The sequence below is a fragment of the Parasteatoda tepidariorum genome, chromosome 5 (genome assembly GCF_982258835.1).
Source record: "Parasteatoda tepidariorum strain Cologne lab strain chromosome 5, Ptep-v5.0, whole genome shotgun sequence".
In the NCBI taxonomy this organism is placed as follows: Eukaryota; Metazoa; Arthropoda; class Arachnida; order Araneae; family Theridiidae; genus Parasteatoda; species Parasteatoda tepidariorum.
Window position 1 is genome coordinate 77,045,333 of NC_141759.1, and position 24,658 is coordinate 77,069,990.

Below are 24,658 nucleotides of genomic sequence, written 5' to 3' on the forward strand. Positions count from 1 at the left end.
CAAATTGATGATTAAATTTTTATCTTTACTGCCAGAACAATATAAGCATATTATCCCGGGAACAATAAGCATATTTCCCTAGAGCAATATAAGCGTATAAGTGCCCGGGAATCTGTTAAGAAAAAGGAGTAAACCGTAACGAATTAATTTTTATTTGAGATGCGCGAGTCACCTATGCATTCTCGCAGTGGCGACAATCAGGGTAAAAAAGATTAAAAAAACTGGTATCTAAACTATTCCGTTAGTAGTTTACTTGTTGGTGAAATCAATGCTGAATACTTATATATGTTACCGGCAAAGTATGAAATTTACAATCCGGCATTCTATACAAAGCATTGTATAGAATGCCGGATGTGTTTAGGCAAGTATGAAATGTCAGAATTATTACATACTTTCGTTACACATTGTATAAAATGCCTAGGCATTCTATAGAATGCCAAATGCTAGTTAAGCAAAGTATGAAATAAACGTTCTGATGAGGTTATTATGTAAATGATGTGCATGTTACTGTGAATGACCGAAATTTGTGGTTGTTGACAATCACATAGTCGCTTTGGTGAATGTCCGAAATATTTATTACATCCGATTTGATATCAATTTATTGGTGGATATAATTACATTTATTCGATATTTCAATACTTACTGACTATAGATTAGAAGAAACATCAGTGTTTGGAGTATCGGACAAATGTATACCGGGCAATAGCACTTGACATTAAAAAAAAAAACATCAGTATAGGGTATACCGGGCAGTGGCACTTGACCTTAAAAAACATCAGTGTGGGATATACTGGGCAAATGTATACCGGGGAATGGCACTTAACTAGACCTAGTATGACTAGACCTTTGATAAATGTCCGAAATATATACTAGGTCTAGTGCATTATCTAGTGCGGTATACATTTGCCAGGTATACCCTACACTGATGTTTTTTTAAGGTCAAGTGCCATTGCCCGGTATACCCTACACTGATGTTTTTTTTAAGGTCAAGTGCCACTGCCCGATATACATTTGCCCGGTATACCGCGCACTGATGTTTTTTAAGGTCAAGTGCCATTGCCCGGTATATATTTACCCAGTACTTCAAAGACTGATGTTTCTTCTAATCTATCATCAGTAAGTATTAAAATATCGAATAAATGTAATCTATCGTCAGTAAGCATTAAAATATCGAATAATGTAATTATATCCAGGAATAAATTAATATCAAACCGGATGACGTTTTAAATTTGTCATTTTTGAATGACATTTTGCCGAATCGGAGATGCATTTTATAATTTGCCGGTTTCTCATTTGGCATTCTATAGAATGCCTAGGCAATGTGTGAAATATAAATCATTTCATACTTTGCCGCCTAATTTTAGGCATTCTATGCAATGCCGGATTTCATACTTGCCGGTAACATAGATACAGAGGTGCCAGCTTGCTCCGGGCAACAAATATATATTTTAAAGTGGTAGTTTATCAATTGTGATTCTTGGTTTAATAAATTCAAATTCGTAGATTTTTAACAACCACTATTACTAAATAATTCGCAAGCTTATATTATTCACCACTTTAAAGTTCTTTGTCATGCCATACCTTTTAAAAAGCAAGCAAAAATAGTCAAATATTTGCAAAATTTACTTTGCAGTTATTTACCGTTTTTTTTAATTATATTGGCGTGTCCGGACCAGTTGGCATCTCTGTATATATGAAAACGGAAAGGAAAAAAAGCTGGTACGAAAGACATTTAATTCCAGCATTTTTTGAAAAAAATAAAATTTCTGTAACTACTAAGATTTTATTTTCAATTATAGGATATATATAAAATTGCTTCTCTCTCTCTCGGAGACATTAATGTCTGCCAAATTGTACGGCCGTTGAGAAACAATTTTCATAGTGGTAGCATTATTAACGTTTTGGCGTATTAAATATTGAAGTTTAAAAGTTTCCAAAACATTTTTAAAGCAACCACGTCAATTTAATAATTAAGAAAAATATGTAGATAAGATCTGTATGTTGACTAATTATGTTTTTGATGTATGTAATAGTTTCTCTTTAGAAAATTCTTCCCAAACTTAAATGTTGCTTTACTACCACTTTATTAAATCCTCCTCAACGACTGTTCAATTTGTTAGGTATGGATATTGTTTAATAACTTGGAAAGTAGATTAGATTTATTCCTCCCGAAAAAACAAGTTATATGTAATACGGCTTCACTACTAGCCTTTACACTTTTTCTGTCTCACATTTACTCCTGGGAGGAATAACTATTGCTTAATTTCCTTAATTCGTCACAACATAGTTAAAAAAATGTACAGCTACACTTTGATTAGATATATTTGTATTAAAGTAAAAGCAAAAATAGGTTTTTCAAATAGGCCAAGACCTCATTTAAGCAACTGCTTTTATTTTTTCCCCCCATCTCTATTTTAATTCCGTGCGAATGTATTAATGATTTACTCGTCTTAAAGAGGTTAACAGCGACATTATTGAATGAAAAAACTTTAAGTTAAAAGCAAAGATTCTTGGCTGAGAGGTCCGCCAAACGCTTTGTAGCGCACTCGAATTTGAGGAAGAGAAAAATGATAAGTGATAGAAATTTCTTCCACCAGTTTCGTTTAAAATTATTCCTGAAAAAATTTATCTTACCTGGCGTGGTAGTAACTCGTGGGAAGAAATAACAATGTGTAAGGAATAAAATTGAATTATCTCACACTTGTCACACATCACTTTTGATTTGATTAACACAAAATTTTGGAGGAAGTGAAAGCTTCAAATGATAAAGGTTTTTTTAATAAGATAAGAGAGGGTATAGACAGAATTATGATAATGAAAAAACTATTTATACTTTATCTTACTATCGATTATGGCAGTGATAATATTTATCAATTTTGTATTAACTCTTTCATACCTGGATTTAGTTTTCTTCTTTAGATTGAGCTATTTTCAGGGATGTAAGGAGTCATATGGGTTTGTAAGAAACTCCTTTCAGATCAGATATTTTGTATTTTTATATTTTATTATTATTATTATTAAAAAATTTTTTTGTGATTGAGTTATTTTTAGGGAATATGGGATGCAAAACGTAATAAGGGATCTAAAAAAATTCTTTCATGCCTGAAATTTTTTTTAAGATGAAGTTATTTTGAGGTATGTCAACAGCTTTCAAAAAATTTTACTAGGTGGAAGAGATTTGAAAACAAAAACTGACAGAATCTTAGTTCATTCAGCTAATGTCTGGACAATCTCCTTTGGCGACAAAATGAGAATTGGACGAATGTTTGTAGTTGAGCACAATATTAGTTGTTTTCGAAATCAGTTTTATTTTACCAAGAACCATGCACTTCTGCTCTCAATCAAAAATATTATCCATAAAGCAGACAAGTCAGCATCTTGTATTTTTTAGAGTAGTGGGGGTAAGGGAGGATCAGAAAAACATTAAATAATTTTAAAAAATGTACTCGAGTTTAATAATATTCTAATAGAGGTATGAAATTGAGGCTTAGAAGGGGATTTTTTGTCAAAGGTTATCAGGTAATGTTACAAATGCAGAGGCGTAGTTTTATTAAAACTAAACTTACCTTAACTGTTAACACATTTCTTACAGATAGAGCGCAAATCATCATTTCTAAGTGCACAAGATAAAATCTGGAAGAAGCCTTTTACCTTTCTGTCTCATGTTTTTAATCCTTTGTAATAGAGAGTAAAATGCACAAAATAGAAATTACGATATTATACATGTTCATGTATATACAAGTGTATATACATGATATAGTGGTGTATATACATGTTCATGTATATACACCACAAAAAATATAGACATTACGATAATATACAAATTCATGAATATACCAAGACTAGAACCCAAAAAATACAGTTTCCATATAGTGTTGGAGCATATGAAAAAGCGATGCATTTTTTTTTCTATGTGGGAAAAAATACAAGAATCGCTCAAATGGTTTAAGTAACACGCTGCTGCAAAAAGGTTAATAAGTTTATCGTTTTCTTTTCTTATTTTTTATTGAATTAATGAAGTTCTTTGTATTCGTTTCGTTATTTATTATGTTTTAGCTATATGAAATACTCAAATATTATTTATTTAAGGATGACGTGAGTTACTGAAGACAAACGTGCATTTTGTAAAGTAAATTATGATTTATGAGATGACCTTAAATATGTTTTTTAATTAGTGCAGATGATATTTTGAGTCTCGAAATTAGACACAAAAACGTATTTTCTCGAAGTAAACATACCCTTTTTTTCGATAGTTTCGGATATCTGGAGCCCTGACCATGGTCCCCCATAAGTTGGTTAGCAGAGCGATCTAAAATTTAAACCCCATAATGTTAATTTTAGTTCTTGAGTACTTCGAGAGATCTCGAGAACTTTTTAAGCGAATTGAAAATTTTTTGCAAACGATTATAAAATTCGTTTATCCATAGATAGTTCCTCACAAAAAAATTTTTTTTGTAAATATTTATATTTTTTTATTACTTTATTTAATAATAGTCAAAAACATTTAGAATTGTAAAGTATTTTCATATAATTTTAAAGTGTGTAATTTTCGAAGTTTGAAATTGAAAGCCTTGATTTGAAATTTTTTTCTGTTCTGTGTTCAAGCTATTCTTCGTGAAATTTTAACTATGTCATCAAAATATGCGATTTCTAACAAAGTAAGTTTAAAAGTTATTTTACGCTTTACCTAGAAGTCGGCAGTTAACGTTTATTGTCACGAAAGGTAAATTTTTTTTTGTAAAAATAAAAATAAAATTCCAGAATTTATCATGTCGAAATCAATGAATGCAAGAAAATCTTTTTGCTTCATAAATATTTGTTATACGTTTTTTCAGGCGGCGTTGAAAAAAACTTTGCCTTGCAAAGTGGACGATGAGTATAAAGAAGTTTAGGATCTGTGTCGTGTCTCCTGATAGGATTTTCAAAGAAATAGCATAACAAATTTATTAATAACTCTTTATTGGGGGCCATAGTGGCTCTGGGTATAGAGGTCCTGCATCCCAATGAGGTGACCCGGGCTCCTGGGTTCGAATCCCAACAATGGCTGGTTGATACGATACAAATTCCGCACCCGGCTCTCATCAACCACGGAGCTGAGGTAAAATATCCTCAGTGGTAGACTATGTGTTAGACTATAATTAGTTAATGATAAGCATTCAATTTTAATTATCAATTTTATTCCTTAATTTTAGTAACTTTTTTATGAAGTCCATCAGTTATAAAGTTAAAATTTACATGGTATTTAGCCTCAAAGTTATTCACATCTTTTACTTGGGAAGCATATTAAGTTTTTCAATAATTTTAAATCTTACTATTTTATTTGAAAAATACTTTTCATTTAAAAACACACCTTTAAATGTTTATTTTCTCATAATTTTAAGTTTAAAATATAAAAGAAAGCTTTCTAGTTTTTCATTAATTAACTTTTTTTTGGTTTACTTTTTTTTTTGAGGAAAATTTATATTCAGAGATTGTCTTTTAGCTTGATTTAACTATTTTTTCATAACTTTAAAATATTTCCGTTATTTTAACTATATATTTCGCAAAATATATATTTATTTTGTATTTGTGTTATTTTGTGAATTATGCACAAAAATAGTTTAAGAGGGTAATTTAAAAATTCAGGATCAAATTTCGTTATTACATAATATCACCCCTTTCAAAACTTGCAGTGCCCTTTTCTGTATATATATATATATATCACGTCTTCAGTCGGCACTTTAATGATTCATTAACTGATCTACTCAACTCAAACCTTAAGCCATTTCTGTATTATTCTGATATGTAATTTAATTCGTCCATATTCCAATCTTTATTTAAAAAACTTTTATATTCTACGGTTGGAATTGGTTTGCTATCAGGAGTGGAGAAAATAAAATGTTCTGAGCGAATAAATTTCACTGATTTTAAATTCGTGATAGTTACGATAAAATTTGTTTTTCACATTATATTTCGATCATTTGAAAGAAATTCAAATTTGCAGTAGTAATTTTCGTACACATTGGGTATTTTGTGAGAAAACATTAGTATAATATTTTCACATTTTATTGTGGAAATCGCGATATAGTTAAGGGTGTGAGGCGTAGTTTTCTGAATATATAGTTATTTATCTACTTCTTGAATTGTAATATAAATGTTTACTTTAAAATTCGGAAAAAAGATTTTAAAAAAATTGCTTAATTTGTTAAAATATTTCTTTTACATATTTCCGATAAATTGAAAAAAGGATAAAATTAGTAAAAAAAATTTTTTTTCGAGTTTCTTTTGAAGCTTATCAAAAATTCAAATTCATTCACATGCCCTACTCACCATCACATTAAAAACAATAATAAAAAATCGTTCTCTATTACTTTGTATGAATAAATTTTATAAGAGTAAAAATGTTTGTGTTTTTATTTTATGAAATCTTCATGGGGGGGGGGGGCGCCAAATGATTAAATATTTCTAATGGAGGCTTAGTAACATCAAGTTTGGACAAGCATCATTTACGGTGAGCTGGAAAATAAAGGAATCTTAACATTTCGCAGTAAAGCGTCAGGCCAACGCTTCGGAGCTTTTTTAACGTGTCTGGCCAACGATAGAGGAATGGTCTATTTACAATTAAGATAATAGTTTAGGTAAGAAAATTAAAAGGCCACAAAAAATCGAAATTATTTCCGGTGCTATCCAGTTGTGTGAAATTCGTAGCTGCTTAGATGTTTATTGAGACAGAAATAATAAAACACTAAATAGGCTCATTCAGTCTAAGACAGTGATTCTCAACCTGTGGGGCGTGCCCCCCTAGAAGGGCGCGAGCACACTAGAGGGGTGGCGCGAGAATATTCAAGAGAAAATATTATTTTAAAAAAATTGATTAACTGTATGAAAGGAAAGCGCACAAACACATGGAAAACAAAATACATTTCGACATATTTAATAACTTATTAAAGTGAAACAACTTATTGAATCAAAACTTAAGGTAGGAAGCCAAAAATGGCTTTGCTTTGAGGATTTTTCCTAATTTTCTGGTTAAATCTGTGTGGCTGAAATTTTTTTTGTAACATCTTACACCTATCTCTAATATATATCACGTATACTTTTAATTGTAAAATAAAATTTCATTTATTTTATAGTACAATTTCAAATTTGTAGCTTCTGCGCCTAAGGTTTTCCCACAGGTTCCAAAGGTGAGCCATATATTGAAATCACTTTTTCACTTACTCAAATTATCCTTAGAAAAAAACATTTCGACTGGTAAACGTCTTTTAAAAAGGCACTTTAAGTGTCTTGTTGGTAGGAACAAGTTTCCCGATTTTGAAAAAGATATTTGTTTTTTCAGAGTGTATAATTTGTTTATTGATTTTACATTGATAGTTCTTGTGTGAAGTCACTAGCGATTCTTTTAATCCTTATTACTGAGTTAATTTTTTCAAAAGGATTAACTAACAAGAGTTAAATAACCATACTAGAGTTAACTAACCTAACCCATAACTAGTATAAAAATACCCATATTTACAAGAAAATACCAGAATCGACCACAAAAACACTCATAATTCCCAGAAAAATAAAAAAATACCTGAAAAATTACTTTAAAATGCAAACAATACAAAAACTTGTAGCAAAATATCGCAATTTCTGCTAAAATGCAGAGAACGTCAAAATATTATAAAAGTTTAAAAAATATCAAAGCTCCATATTTGCTTAAAATGAAATAAATCAATTGGCATTCAATTCAATCATTCCTCTTTGAGAAATAATATGCTACGCAATGATTGAGAAGCAAACAAGAAAAAATGCTTATTGCTTAATTCCCCTCTATAGATGGTTTTAGGAATCGGTGTATGTACTTATTTTGAAGTAGAAATTTCAAAATTATTACAAAAAAAATGAAAAAGAAATCAATCAAAGACAGAAAAAAGTTCATTATATCCAACTTCCTCACTTTTTTGGTTCACTATATCCATGAAAAATAACATTATACGTGTATAGCAAGGCACGGGACCGAACATTTCGTTCACTATATCCGGGAGTTCACTATAAACCGTGTTCACTATGGATGGTGTTTTCAGTAGAAAAGTAAACAATAACAATCTCGAGCTCGGGACCTACTCTAGTTCCGGTTAAAAAGTTTGCCGCTGCTTACTACATGTTATTCTGATAGGCGATGTTTTCAAACGGATAATTTTGTTTTCAATAAAAGAAATAAATTAGATAATTTCTGAGCTCAAATCTGCCATATTAATATTAAATATGTAATTCTGGTGAGTTTGAAGTGAAAATTTCTTTTAGTTTGTTAGAGATATATTGTTAAAGAAGGTGACATGGTTGCTAGATTTTGAATAACTCGCTTTTTTGGCAGTCTTGATATGGCGTCTTTCCATAAGTTTATTACTGTTTGTTCTTGTTGCAAGCTGTGCACCATCTTACGTTAGTGTTAACACTTTTAGCATTGTAAACAACAGTATTGTTAGCATTGTAAACACAAGTAATAAGTAATAAAATACACTGTTTGCAAGAATCTCAAAACACAATGATGCCAAATGGCTTTAAAATACAACGGAAACAGTAACCCGGAAATTTAGGCGGTACCCAGCTTGCAGCGTTCCCTAGTGTAGAAAACACCATCCATAGCGGGGTTTGACTGTATATTTGAAATTCCTAAAATTCATATTAGGCATTCAAGTATTGAACCAAATACTGCGATAATGTTCATTTATATATGTCATTATACAAAAATTATAGTTCGTGTTTTGATCCATTCTCAGATGCTACCAGAGTTTATTTTTCGAAAAAGAGAATCTATATTTCAAACCTAAATTCTATGCGAAAAATAATGGTACATACAAATAAACATTATAGAACCCCTCATTTCATGTGTCTAAGACTTATACGTAGATTTCTTGTGAAAAAAAGGTGTGCTTATGTGTGTGTTCTTATTTGACATATGAAGAAAAAATACAAAAAAAAAAGATTAATATTAGAATAAAAACTCGATACCGAAAAGCATTAAAAATGATCGATTGATTTTGAGATTCATATATTTACTTTATATGTTAACCTAATCGTATTAAACTTTTAGCTCGAGCTGATGCATTGAAAGCTAATAATGATTTTATCTCGCATAGGGTACTTCAAATAAATATAAGTTTGTGATGTCAGCTAAGCTTTTGAGAGACTGCGAAATTTGAGGCATCTTTTCAGTTATTGCCTTCCAAAATCTAAATGATGCCGTAGCATAAAAAATTTTGTATGCAGCAAATCGAAAATGCAAATAATGGTAAAAACTTCATCGGGAAAACTAAAAGGAAATCACCACATGGTTAAGCGATTGGTGGTAATGATTTCCATCAATTATAAAAATAAAATCATCTACCGTCATGTGGGGCTACTTTGTGCAGGATTTCGCAGTTTTTGAACTTCGATATGTAAAAAAACTATGTTAATTCAAACTTTAGAGAAATTTATTGATATTATATTCATAACTGGACTCAGACGAGTGAATTTGATCAATATTGACATTATTTGTATGTAATATTTTCAAATAATAACTCAAAACATACCTTGCACAAAGTAGCCCCCAAGTGGGGCTACTTTGTGCAGCGATAGGAATTCAGTTTAATAATCATGTTTTTAGTAAAATATTGATATAAAATTGTTAAAAAAGTTAATTGTTGACATTTTTAATAACACAAACATCAAGATATGAAAAGATATTAGTTTGAAAATAATTTTCAGCGTTAAAAAACTATTTTTTATAAAGAATTTTTTCTTAAAAAGAATGTTTATTTCGAAACATTTGAGTTTAAACAAAAGGAAACCATATACATTTTTGAACATTGAAATAGATGAAATTTCAAAAATAATAATTATTACATATTCATTAGCATTTATAATATTGATAAATTTGAACATAACATGCTTGAATGAACATGACAGAATTTGCTCTTCAGTTTCTGTCAAAATCTCCTGATGTCCAATAAAATATATTTTTATGTGTTAAATCGTTTGATTAATTCATTAAAAAATCTTTGTAGAAGAAAAATAATAGTTTACCAGCACGTTTCACGTGTTTCTTATGAATTTTATTAAAGATAGTATTTCTGTGGATTTTGTACTTCCGAGAAGCTTCTGCAATCGACATACCACCAGCAACTGCTTGCAAACATTGTTGCAGATTTTCTAAAGTGTAATCACGGTAGTTTCTCGTTCCAGGTATTTTCTTTATAACGTCTGACCATTTTTCTGTCGAAAAAAAAAAACGAATGAAACTTTGCACAAAGTAGCCCCACAGTGCATTTTTGAAGTTATACTTCGTATGCGACTTCCAACAAGGTTGCGTTAAACGTTTAACGCTACATTTTTATTGGCCGGGAAATCACGTGGTAGGATCCAGTTTTCCCTCATTCATTTCCTTATTGTTTTGGTTCTCACTAGCATAAAAATAATAAAAGTCATAAAAGTATTCGCGATCGCAACGAACTATAGGGGGGTTGTTGTATGAGACGCATACCTGCGATTTCTATATGAACCGTCATTCAGTTACTCTGGAGACGTCTTTAATGTAGCTTGTAGCATTGTAACGTTCCTTCTCCGTTAATGTGGTTCCGTTAATGTGGCTTATTAAATTTAAAAAAGAAAAATGTTTGATATCCTTTCTTATACAACCGAAAACAAGATGGTATCTCTTTTTTTTTTAAAAGAAGGAATATCCAAAACACATCTGAAAAATATTTGTAAATAAACAGAAAAAAATATGTATCTTCTTATTAGAGTTAAAATCTAATGCCTGAGAAATACTTTTACTAAATTTAATGATATAACCTGAAAGGCCTATTTAAACTTTACATTCCATAGTTTTAAGAATCATATTACTTCAAACATTAACATAAGCAAAAAGTATACATAAGCTTCATAATTTTATGTAATTTAATTTTGTAAATAAAGTTTCTTGACAAGTAGTTTTATCGAAAAATTTTAAGTTTTAATGAAAATCATTATTTAGAAACTGAAAAACGTAAAGTAAAGAATGCTTACGATAAAAAACAAAAAAAATCAATTCTAAAAATTCCTTATATTAAAATAAACAACTTTCATGTTTTTTCTTTTTTAATTCCTAATCGGACGTAGAAAACCATTCTATAGAAAGCTATCATCAAGAAAAAAACTTCTTAAAAGTAAAATTTTTTATTTTATAAAAATTAACACTTACCTGCTTTATAAATTAGAAGAATTCCAAAATGATTTGTTCTTCGATTTTTGTTACCATTTTTTAGTGCTACGAAAATGCGTCTTTGGGATTTGCCAAAATTAGAACAAGATGCAATTTTATTTTTTCTGGAGCGAAATATTTTGCCCATTGTCCACCGAAATCCGATAAACTACTTTGATTTTAAATAAAGTGTTTCGTTTTATGATTTGTCACAAACTTTAGGTGTAGATTGGCGTCACTTAAAAACAGCCAAATCTGTAGCTGTTGTGGCGTTAATACATAAGTACCGAATTTTTATTCATACTTTTCTGAGTCATATTACTTGAAACATTGGAATATGCAAGAAGTATACATAAACACACAATGTTGTACCATTTATGTTTTCAAAAAAAGTATTTTGACAACAATTTTTATCAAAAAATTATAAACTGTAAAACGGAAAATAAAGAATTCTTATGATAAAAAAACGATTTTAAGAATTCTTCACATTGAAATAAAAACTTTCATATAGTTTCTTTTCTTATAGTTTTTAATCAGACGTAAGAAACCATTCTGTAGAGAACTATCATTAAAATAAGAAAAAAAAGTTTTACAAGCTAATTTTTTATTATAAAAATCATAACACTTGCCTTCTTCATAAATCCGCAGAGTTCCAAATGAAATGTTCTTCGTTTGAAAGTTTTATTTTCAAATAATATGTACATAGATTATCCCTTTATTACTTTTAGATAACATACAACGCACCAAAATTTTATAATTGTAAGATCTCGATATGAATTTGAATATGTAGCTTAAAAACAGAACAGCTGAATTCTAGTTGAAATTATCTATTCTTTCAAAACTAAGAAATACTTACCAAGAAAACGATAAAAAATTTATTAATTATCAACACAAATGACACTATTTCAGGTAATTTGGTGGATTCTTTATTGTTGTTTTCCGAATTATATAGATACAGAAATATATACTGTTCTATAACATAGAAGAATTCTATAACTATTGCAGTTCTTGACGTTCTGAATTCACATTTCTTTATTGGAATGACGAAAGCAATGTTGACTTCATTTTAAATTGTAATGAATTGAAGACAGAAAAAATTATTTTACCGTAATATACACATCTGTAACAGCAAGTGATCATGAAATTGTAAGTTGTGTTGTTGGTTATAGAAAGGTAAAAATTATTGAGAAATTGTTCTTCAAATGCTTGGCGTGTTCTGCTTCAATGTTTGGCATGTTCTGGTTAGTTTTTTCAAGTTCTTCAGCTGTTCCTTAGGGAAATTTTGATTTTATTTGCTGCTAAGAAAATGGCGTCCGTCATGGCCGATGGTTTTGATGGAACTAAATGAAAACGTGATAAATTAATGTCTGATATTTACAGGCTCCCGATAGAGGGCGTACTCGAGCGTTGCGATCGCGAATTGTTTTTCTATAAATATTTTTTTAGTTTGATTTGATACACATAGATTTAATAGGATAGTATTTTTTATTTTCAAATTTAGTGGATAACAATTGTAAAAAATGAGTGAAAACAATCCCACTGACAATGCGACGGATTTAAGGCTATGTCCAGGTACGTCTCTTGTGAATATCAATTGATTGTTAGGTTTTCTCTTTTGAAATTACATTATGACGCATTCACATACATTATTAATACAAATACATTTTCCATGGCAAGGCGATGAGGCGCTTCCACTGGTTCCATGGCAAGGCACTTCCACTGGTTCAAGAGGTCCACGAGGGAGAAATGCACAATATTACCGTTATTACAGAGCATGGAAGCGAGCGGAGCAGGAAAAAGAGTCGTTGAATAGAACTAGTGATCCTTCTACGACTGCTGCTTCTTCAACAATTAACGTTGCAGGGTACGAAGTTTAACTTCTTCCGCGCGGAGGGACTTCACGCACTATTTTTTTTTTCTTTCTTCTTCATTTTTGTATTATTTTTCTCTTTCGTTTTTTGTTACTTGCCAAAATGCCATAATGAGTTTGGAATAAATAGTAATATCTAACATCAAATCTACAGAAAAAAAGGACTTTTTTTAAAGTAATATCAAATGGTGAATTAGGCTATTTTTTGTTATTAAAACTCTGCCATTTTAAATATTGAAATTCCAAATTCAGATTCTTAATCAATGTACTCGAAAACCTTATATTGAGGAAAATATAATCGAAGTACGAAGTTTTAGCCAATTTTTTTTTCTAAAACACGACTAATGTGCGGTGATTCTTTGTCACTTAACTAACAGGATTGATATCAGTGTAGCCCCACCGCCTGGAGTGGACATTAAAATTTTCAATCAGACTGGCTCTTCATCAATTAGAAGATTATAGAGAGCTGATTATATGATAGAGGGAAGTATCAAGAATAGATTCTGAAGAAATGACACCCCTCCCATGCTTAAAATTTCACAATTTCATACTTATCATCAATTTTGTCCATTTGTTTAATGGTGTATAATTGAGATAATAGATTGTTTTTTATGTTTGTCAAAACTTGGGGAATAAATAAAGTTGATAACCAGAGAATGGGACGCAACAAAGAGTTTTCACCTCTAAATTTGTTTCCTGTCATGGGAAAATTTAAATTTAATGTTTTCTTAAATATTGTAGCAAGTCAAGCCTTTTAAGCAGGGCGAAGTCAGTTGAAATTCAATGCAGCAATAAGCTGATTAAAAATCTCAGAAGGGGAAAAAAACTGATGATGTTGGAGTTATAGATCTCTTAGCCGTCGAAACGTTTCCGGGGTACACCACGAGGAGGTGGATCTATAATCGTACCCCTTGTTTTTTTTTTTTTTTTTTTTTTATATACAGAGTGAAATTATTTTTTTATTGTAATAGCAATCATGCACTTTTCTTACAATTTAAGTTCTTTTTTTTTTTTTTTGCAAAAATATCTATTTAACTATACTGAGATTCTGTGGCTGGCATGAAAAATAGCTTATTTTTGTTTTTAAGTGCAAAATAGTTTTTTCTTTTTTTTTTCCACTCTGTAAAACAATTTCTTCTTTATTTAAGTTGTTCTTTAACATCCTTTCAGCAAAATCATATCTATCAAATCATGAAATTGCTTTCATTGACTTAATTGTTTTTTAAGTACAGAACTGCTTTTTTTTTCCTGCGATACATTTTTCGTCTTTGTCATTCAAGTATCTCACAATCTTTTCCATCCTTTCAGTTTTTTTTTTTTTTTTTTACACAATACTTCTTCCACTCATTCCAACCTATTTCCTACTGCAGCATGAACAAAACAGGTTTTTCAAAGATGACCAAAACCCTTTCTTTTTTATTTTGTTGTCTGCAGTGCAGTCTACTCCTTCACCATTCAAAGTGATCTCACACTCTTTAATATCCTTTCTGAAAAAATAAATAATTTCTTATAATTGAAGTAATATCTGTACCAAATTATTTTGATAAACAACTAATTCATTTGAGAATACAAGTAATGTTATTTTTGAAATCAACAAATTTCGTGTCCAAAGACTATTAAAGGAAGATTCTTCATCAATGAGTTTCATTAAAAGGAAATAAAATATATGAATGTTCTAAACTGAAACAGGGAATAGTTTCACCAATTTATTTTAAAAATAGTAGATTTTTATTAAGACGTGTAAACCCGTTCTAGTTTCAAACTTTAATTTCGAAAAAAAGTGCTTCGTAATTCATGATAAATGTTAAATTTATTTTAAATAAATTTAAACTTTTTTAAAAAAATTAAAAAAACTTACTGTTAGTTTCAAATATTTGCTATCAACTATTTGCTATCAGCTATCAACTATATTTGCTCATGGAACTTAATTGTTCATTGTTTCATATTGTTTTAACATTTTCTTGCAAAAAGGTACATAAATTTATAACACGATTTTATTCATCGTAATCTCATTGTAACATTCTCATCGTAAGAGAATTAATAAATTTAAATTGTGTTATTCCTTACATATACTGCATGCCGCATTTATAATCTCACTATTATAGTTTCATTTAATTTAGTCGGTAAAGTTATCAATTAACATTAAATATTTTATACTGAAGCTTTATACTTTACTTTTATACTTTATACTTTTATACTTTATACTAAAACTTAAATTTTATTCAATTTAAGTATATTTTTAGATAAAAAGGGCTCAATTTCATTAAATGGAATTATTTAATTCTTTAATTAATATATAAACATTTAAACTCATGTTCCAATAATATTTTACGTACAATTTACATGCTTTTGACAATTTTTAGTTATTAAAAAGATGAACAAAAAAAGTATTGTTACAATGGTATATAATTACGAAATCATAACTTGGATCATTAAATAAAAAAACTTTTTTATTAAAAGTATATTTTCTAATTTATTTTCCTCATATAAATTCGTTTTCCAATTATGCACGAGAATGTTATGAGTATTACCAGGGAAATAATTTTAAACTACAAACAATGAGATATGATTATTTTAAATTTTTAAAAGTACTTGTATATCTTATAATTATAAGTTATTATTTTTTTGGGCACATTTAAAGCAAAAATAAAACACTACTTTTTAACAGTGTCTCTGAAGTCAAGAATGTACTGTATCGCAGGTGGAGTTTTGAAATCATAATTCTTTTTATTCAGCAATTTTTTAAATATGTTTTTAATATATTTATTCTTCGAAATTATAATATATTTATTTTTCGAATTTATTTTATATTTTACAGCTACAGAAAACGGCGAATATTGTCCTTTTTTTTATTCAAGTTTTATTCACGGGTCATGCATCATTGCTTCGCAGTTTACTTTTTGCCAGCAGGATACATATTGTTCTTTTTTTTCAAGAAATGATGTTGTTATAAAAGTGAAAAAAAGAAGAAATATCGTAAGCGCTCTGCTTAAGCAAAAACACTTGAAATAGCAATAAAAAATTAAGATTACAAAGGTAACTCAAATCAATGACAGATTACCATACCTTTTGTTCTGAAAATCATCAATAATATGTTTCTCATCAGAAACATTTTCTACAATTCCAGGTTCCCCAGAACCTCCAACATCATATGTCACTCTATAATTATAAGCAAACATAATAGATTTTAATATAATTTTCAATGCATAAATTTTAGAAATATGATAAATTTTCATTATTTTTTGTGATTAAAAAATGCTTAGTTTTTTTATATCCAAAGAGTAAACTTTAAACGTATTTAGAAATTCAGCATTGATTTTTTTCATAGAATAATATTTTGGTTGTAATATACAAGAGGGTAAAGGTTTAATGTGTGTGAGAGTAATTGGAAAAAGTATACACAAATTTTGTTTTAATAAAACGTGAAAACTGATTATCATTAAAATATTTAAGCCTGAAATTCTAAATTGAAAATATGTTAATACTCTAAAAATACCCAATTTTTTTATACTAAGAATAGTGTTGGTTTAAACTGTAGAAAGTGTTTCACTAATTTCTTAATCTTTTGTCGTATGAACTTTACTTTGCTTGGCAATTAGTGTATGTACTTCTAAACCATCATTATCGTAAATTATTGTTTAAGCAAGTAAAAAAAAAGCAATTAAACTCTAAAGAATCAATACTGAGGAAAGGGAGACTTAAATATGGAAACAAGTTTAATTGCCTGATAAAGCTTAGTGGCATTTTTAATAATTGTATTTTTTCTTCTCGTAATATAAATGTTTTTGATGTTTTCTGTCACATCTTCCTCATTAGGAATTGGTTATATTTTTTTTTTGCATTTTGTATCTTATCATTGTTGAAATTCATAATCCCCAATGAGTCTAATTTTTCAATCTACACTGAGGACATGGATTTTATAATTGTATACTAAGAGCCGTCATTACAAAACATATCGTGAATTTATCGAATTCACAAGATGTTTGTGAATTTATTGTGAAATCTTGTGAATTTATTGTGTAGTCATTGAAGACCTTCAAAATACCATTCCTTATTTATCACATTTATTTACATAAATTTTCTTTTAGCTTTTATTCTTGCTTTTTTTTCAATTTATTTATTAAAAAATAACGGAGAATGACGAAAAGTACAAATCTAAATAAAAATTTAATGAGTTGTTTCCCAACACCCGTTTAATTTATTAAAAAGAATGGCAAGAGAAGGAAATTCAAATACAATTGAATTTTTATTTCCGTTTCGGCCAAATTTGGATTGAAAATATTGGTATTCAGCATACTCCTGAAATTGCAAAACTTAACATACTATTCAGTCTTATTAAACAGAAAATATTATAGTCATCAGGTTTTAGTTAAGATTCTAACTAAATAAAGTAAATTTAAGGCTTAAGTAGCCCATTACTCTTCAAATTTATTATTCTTGTGTAATATTTAATTGTCAAATAGAACTCAGAACAATATAAATAAAAAAATCATAACATATATGAATAAAAAACTAATTTTATCAAAGTACTGTAGTTTGAAGTTCACTAGTATTTTAAATTATATTTTTCTAAAATATTTGTCTTTCTGAAAATTATAATATATTTTTTTGAGATTTAAATCCTGTAAAGCAATTGAAGTTTGAAAAAATTAGCTAAAAATAAATTTAGAATTATCCTTCAGTTGCCCCAAATATTGATAGACAAGCTCAGAAAACATTTTTACTTAAATACTAAAAATATTCAAAATGAAAACAAATTAGCATACCTATTATTCTCACAATCCTCCATAGTCAGATTTTGAGCAACAAAATCCCGAATACAGTCAGATTCAACAAAAAATCCATATTCATCCCATTTCACTATTTGGTCACCACTAAAATGATAAAAGATAATTTTTACGATTTTCAACACATGGATGAATATATTTTAAATTTTTAACCTGATCAAAAAACAGGGATATGTATTTTATATGAATTTTTACAGTGTGCAGCATTTTATATACTATAAATGAAAATATTATTTAAATTTATAGGGTAGTAAATGCCAAGTGAAAATGGAATTCAGTTAAATAAAATAATATGTATTCAGAACCTTATGAAAGTTATAAAATTAGAATATTAAAAAATTGAAATTTTGTCTAATCACTAACATAAATTTTTTAAATCTTTTTCAGTTAAAAAACAAAGTTAGTGTTAACTTATAGGAAATCATTGACTACTATAATCGTTGATGTTTTAAGAACTATTAAGTGTAGAGTTATTTAAAACATTTGAAATTTTTTTAATGTTTAAAAATATACGCTTTTTTGACTATTATGATGTTTTTAAAGAAGTCAAAATGTTAAGCATTAATTTCGAAAAAAATAAAAAAAAACTTTAAAGAGCTTTATGTATTTTCAGCACAGACAATATTATGAAAGATGTTTAAAAGTACTAATTAAACTCAATTTAAATATAAATTTGCGTACCCAATATTCTCATCATTCTCATAAGTTGGATTTTCCTCAACTAAACCTTCCTTAGCATCAGACTCAACGTAAAATCCGTATTCATCACCTTTGCCAACTAGGGCAACACTAAAATTCTCACTCGTTTGAGTCTGAGCAACAAATCCATCTATACAATCGGCCTCAACATAACAACCATATTCATCATATTTTACATCAAGTTCAACACTAGAATAATAATATTTCATTGTTTAATATTTCGGCAAGATTTATATTACATATATGAATACATTTTGATGTATAATACTTGTAAAAACTGGTGAATTTTTCTCTTGCAAACTGTGTAAGTGCAAATTATTTAAAAAAAACATTTTTGAATATTACACCGGCTTAAGGTGTAATATTTTGCATGTAATGCTTTAAATTTTTGATTCAAATAACTGAGATAAAAAACTCACTAACATTGGCAGAATTCTGTTTAATAATAAACTAATTAAAATGTTATCGGTTATGTTATTCAAAAGAAAAATTAATTTTATGTTGTTTAAAAATTTGTTAATTTTATCTGTTTAGTTCTTTTTTTATATTTTATCCTGTTTAACGTTATAATGTTAAAAGGAGAATAAATTAATTTTTCTGACGTATTTTATGTTTGCATAGTAGCTAAATAGACTTTTCACTAATACATTTAAGGTGACATATTTATTACTGTTGGAATTTGTGGAGACTAGTATTTAGTTGCTCAAATATCATATTTCATTTAAGAGAAGCTTTTTTCTTACCAGTTTGTTTATATTTTACGTAAATGAATGTTACGTTGATTTTTTCAAATCTAAGTTATATCTAAGTTTTGTATTTTTAATAATAGAGGTCTCGAAGTTCGTTCAAGGATTTAATTAGTTTTTTTCTCAATAAATGTATAAACAGTTAATAATTTACATGTTCCAATCTCCGGCAATACTATATTTCCTGTGGTAGAGCCTCTTCTATATCTTTAGTTATTAAAAAGATGTAGCATAAGTGAAATTTTCAGGATTGTATATTTATGAAATCACAACCTGCATACTTAAAAAATATCTTAAAATAAAAAAAAAAATTTAAAATTTTCATCATAAAAGTATAGGTTTTGTTGATGAATAGTTATAAGATCATAATTTGGATGCAATTTTTATAATCATTAACAATTTAATTTCAAAGAGTGAATTATTGTATATTAGCAACTATGTGTTAGTAACTATGAGTTTCAATAGTTTTCTGTGTAATTGTAAGCATTTGGAAAATAGCAGAAAGCAAACAATGTACCAAAAATACTAACTGAAAATTTGAAGAAAATTCAATTTAAGGAAAAATTAGCATACCCGATGTTTTTGAAAACCTCATCACCTAATGGTTGGGCCGAAATGTTTTCAACAATTCCTGGTTCCTCAGAACCCCCAAAATCAATTGCCGCAATCCTAAAAAACAACATAAAATGAACCTCAATAAATTTCAGTGTATGTATATTTTTAAATAAGTTAAACTAAGCTTGTTTTTTCATTTTTAGAAAAGAGTTCATTATCAATTTTAAAAAAAATCATCATTTTAAAAAATATATATCAATATTTTTCTCAGGGAATAACATTTTAATTTAAATATGCATTTTTTAAATTCATAAATGCAAGTTTAGAGCATCTTAAAATTCTTTGACTTTCTTCACCTTTCAACTACTTTCTGATTTTTCCTGCAATCAAGCAGGTTTTACAATTTTTCGCACTGCTTTACTCAATAGTGATTCAATCGATGAGAATACAGTTTTGTTTTCGTCTAACTTAAAAATTTATTTTAAACCCTCAAAGTTATTCATATTATTATGCATTTTTGTTTAGGGTTATGAAAATATAAATTGTGTCACAATGACCACCCTGATCATTACAAAACAAAATGAGTAAAAATAAAAATGCACGCACAACCCAAAAGTTTGCTGAAGTATAAAAATATTATTGTTAAGTTGCCTCACTGTGTGGTAATGACATTTCTGGTAATGAAAATCAATATATATGGTATATAAATCATTTGTTTGGTACATTTTCTGTTCATATGGTAATGTATTAAAGGACTTTGTAGTTTATAAAAAATATAGTTCTTAGATCCACACACTTAGTAAAAAAAATACGAAGTTAATTTAACCGGATAAATGATTTTCGAATCATGGTGTAAGGTATCATGATAAAATTACTGTATGTTATCTCATCTATCAAATTTAATCACATATTATTGTTAATTTCACCAAAATCTTTAACAAAGTGTTTGGTATAAACTACCAAGATTTTTTGTGTCACCGTAGGATGAGAAATACTCCATATTCTGATAGATTTGATGCTTATTTTATTGAGTGTAAGTTTCTTTTCTTCTTTTTCTTTTCGTGTCTACTTTTTTTACACTCTTGATTTACATTCATTCTTAGGGAATTAAGTGTAATTATGATTATTTCCTATTTAGCGACTTAAAAAAATATTTACTTACTCATTGATTGCTTCATCTTCACTTTCGATTTCATCATAATCATCCTCATTAGCTAAAATAAAATTTCACAGTTAGGAAAAATTCAAGTTTTCAAACTTTTAAAGTTTATAATATAATCTAAAGTTAAAGGTTTTTGAATTATTTTAATTTTATAACACTTTAAAAATTGCAACTGTTATTTATTACAAATATGAAAATTATAAAAATGTCTTCAACGTGCATGTTTGTCATAATTTTATTTCAAATTTAATGATAATTTACTTATAATTGCATGTTTTACTATGGAAGCAAGTTTCAATGACACAAATATTTTTTTTACCTATTATTACCTAAAAATCTCATATTTTTTATGCAAAAAACGATATATTTTTTTATTTTGTTTAGCTGTGTAAACTTTTTTTACTCTATTTTTTTAACGAAATCTGTGTAATCCTTTATACTACGTATTTCATGTGTCAATAACATGAAATAAAACACCAAAACTAAAATAAAATGAGATGCATGAAATTTCAAAAAAGAATCAATCAAACAGATTTGAAAGAATAAATCAAAGTTTTTGTCGCTAAAATTTTGATTTTGGAACTTAGTATATATCAGAAGGACTTTTTTTCTCCATTAAATAATATTGACTTACAGCTCAAACATTTTTAAGTGGCTTATTCACAAAATTCTTCCCAAACCTTGTTATGTGTTCATTTTTAATATATATATATATATATATATATATATATATATATATATATATATATATATATATATATATATATATATATATATATATATATATATATATATATATATATATATATATATATATATATATATATAAAAGGCATAATTGACTATTTGAAGATTGTGATGAAGATAGGATAATGAAAATGACTGTTGAAGATTAATACAGAATTATAATTATAATAAAGCTTTTATTTAGTATTTGTAGAGCTGGAGATACAAAATTATGTTTATTCATAATTAAACTTTCTAAGTTAAGTAAATTTTGAATAATAACATTAATAAGGACCGGCCATGGGTGATAAATACTCCATGATCAGCCTAAACAAAAGCAAAATAAAAAAGAGACTGAATTGTTCCCAGCAAAGAGTTAGAAGCAAGGAAAGAGATCCAAGATTGGTGATTTATCGAAAAATAACAAAGCCAAAAATAACGCCATCCCCCATAATCAACAATATAATAATTTGGCGAAAGCGAATTGCCCAAAGGACTGTGAGAATTTGTACTACCAAGTAAGCAAGCATATCTGTGGTAAAAAATAACGAGCAAAGAGTTATAAACAGATTTTTGTTTTCGGTTTAGAGAATTAATGTGTCTTACATAAGTATTAGAATAAAAAGTTAGCCGTTACATTGATTCTTATGAAAAGAATAAAATATTTTTTATATTCACTTTTTAATAAATTTTAATAATAATTAAATATACTGTTCAATTTAATTAAAATTCGGTTGCGAAAGATTAAAAATAATAAGATTAAGATAGTAATGAAATTTTAAGAGCAAGGAAATATGCAATATCTATTGTGGCACCACAATATACATCATGACATTTAGTGCCAGTAGCATTAGTTGCAACTTTTTATTGTCTTGCTACAAACGTTTGCAATTTCTTTTCTTTGAAAGAGTGTAAATCTCTTTTCTAAGTATTATCTACATAAAATTCTATAAATTGCATGACTGCTAATATTTGAATAAAATAAAAAGTATAGGCTTACGCATAGGCCGAGGATACTTCATCATCTGGTCTAACCAGTGATTAATAATCGCTTGTTTAAACAAACGAAATTGCTTCCTGTGCATTCGCCAGATAGGCGTAAAGGTTTGGTGAAATAATTCACTCATAATCGCACTTTTTTAAAGCTTTTCAAAATCGCCGTCAATTGACAACATACACTGAGTATAGCTCAAAAAAGAATGAACAACAAATGGTTTTTAAAAGATCTTGTTCCTGTTCTCAACAATTAACTTTTTCGGAAACAATGTTTAAACAATAAAACTTTAGATACATTTCTCAGTTATTTCGATCTAGGTATTGTTATAGCTATACTCCAATAATACTTTTTTTGTAGTTAATTGTTTAAATGAAATGTGAAAAAATTACATTGTTAAAAAAAAAGAAACCAAACTACTGCATTAATCTTTCCAATATTGATTTCTCAGTAAACAGAAATTCATAAAAAAAATAATTACACACTTTGTAAGATCTTATGGATGAATTTATAACATAAAAAATATGTAAAATATTCAGAAGCTAGGCACACGCAATTTTTTTGTACTAATTTTTTATAATTTACTCTTGAGCAAAAGATACTAATATCTGGAAGGAATAAGACTATTAGCACTAACTCTGTACATCACACATTTTTATCGATAGCTTATTTTTTTTTTTTTCATTGAAAGTACATCTCGTACCACGAAACTCAATTTTTTTAAAACATTTAAGAAATGGTTATATTTAGTTTAGTTACCTAAGTAATTAAAGAAAATAGAGAATTTTACTTCAAATCCAATCAAAACCAGTTTACTCGGCAGGGTAGAAAACAAAAATTTTATGACTACAGTAAAACTTGTGTAAGTTGACCACTTGTGGTGCATTGTTTTAGTGGTCAACTTAGACAAGTGGGCAACATATAGAGAGGGTGGGTTACTGTTTGCTTTTTCGTTTCCTATATCATGTTGCTATATATTTAAATTTTTTTTTTACTTGACTAAAAAATTTTATTTAGCAAATAGCCAAATGAATATCTTAAGAAATGTGCTTAAACCTGAATGAACTTCAAGTTGTTACATATAATTCTAATAATTAAGTAACTTCCTTAAAAAAATTATTTCGTTAGTTATGCATGTGAAGTGTTTAATTAAAATAATTTCTTAAAATATCAGAACACGAAAACATGCAATTTGAAAACTTTAACAAAACAAAATTGTTTGAACACTTCAAAATTTATTTACTGCATTTGAAGATCAAAGACCTCAAATAAAAGATCGAAGCATATTTCAGCGCATCCATTTATTCAAATGTTCACTATTTGCAACTGGAAGAGCAACTTTTCAACTAACACACCTGTTTTCAATGAATGAATGAAAGAAATGGTCAAAAGTTGACCCCCTACAGTTTCCCCAGATGGTCAACTCACAAAAGGGTTTAGATTAGCTTTCTACACTATTTCACCAAACAATTGAAATTTTAACATACATTGCAAAATGACAGAAAATTATCTGAATTTTTTTTTCTGGTCAACTTAGGAGGGTTTTAGAATAGAATTTCATAATACTCTTAGACAAAATTGACTTATTTCAGTGGTCAGCGTACAAGATAGACAGGTGGTCAAGTTACAAAGGTTTTGCTTCTTTATATTATATAGGAAAAATTCCGTTCTTGATAATTGAGGTCAACTTATGTAGGTGTCCAACTTACAAGGGTGTTCAACTTTGCAGGTTTCACTGTATTTAAATGATCTGGTTTACTAATACATCCGAATACCAAACGTTCTTTAGATTAAAAAGCGAAGTCTATCAGCATTAGTTTGATGAGTTTCCTTCAATTATATTGTAGAAAAAATGTCTAAATACGTTTTAAGTGTACTATGTGTTTTTTTTTTTACATTGCATTATTAGTTAGCTCAAATGTAGAAATCTA

General features: G+C 28.1%; 1 protein-coding gene across 1 annotated transcript in view; it reads right to left on the minus strand.

Moving 5' to 3' along the window:
• LOC139426466 (uncharacterized) overlaps positions 1-24,658 on the minus strand; it is a 51,265-nt gene that overhangs the window by 22,052 nt on the left and 4,555 nt on the right. The window contains exons 2-7 of the mRNA XM_087162864.1: positions 21,008-21,059; positions 19,864-19,959; positions 18,527-18,733; positions 17,825-17,932; positions 16,125-16,217; positions 14,424-14,545 (exon numbers count right to left, since the gene is read on the minus strand). Of these exons, the coding sequence (XP_087018990.1) occupies positions 14,424-14,545; positions 16,125-16,217; positions 17,825-17,932; positions 18,527-18,733; positions 19,864-19,959; positions 21,008-21,059 (678 nt within the window). The remainder of the gene's footprint in view (positions 1-14,423; positions 14,546-16,124; positions 16,218-17,824; positions 17,933-18,526; positions 18,734-19,863; positions 19,960-21,007; positions 21,060-24,658) is intronic.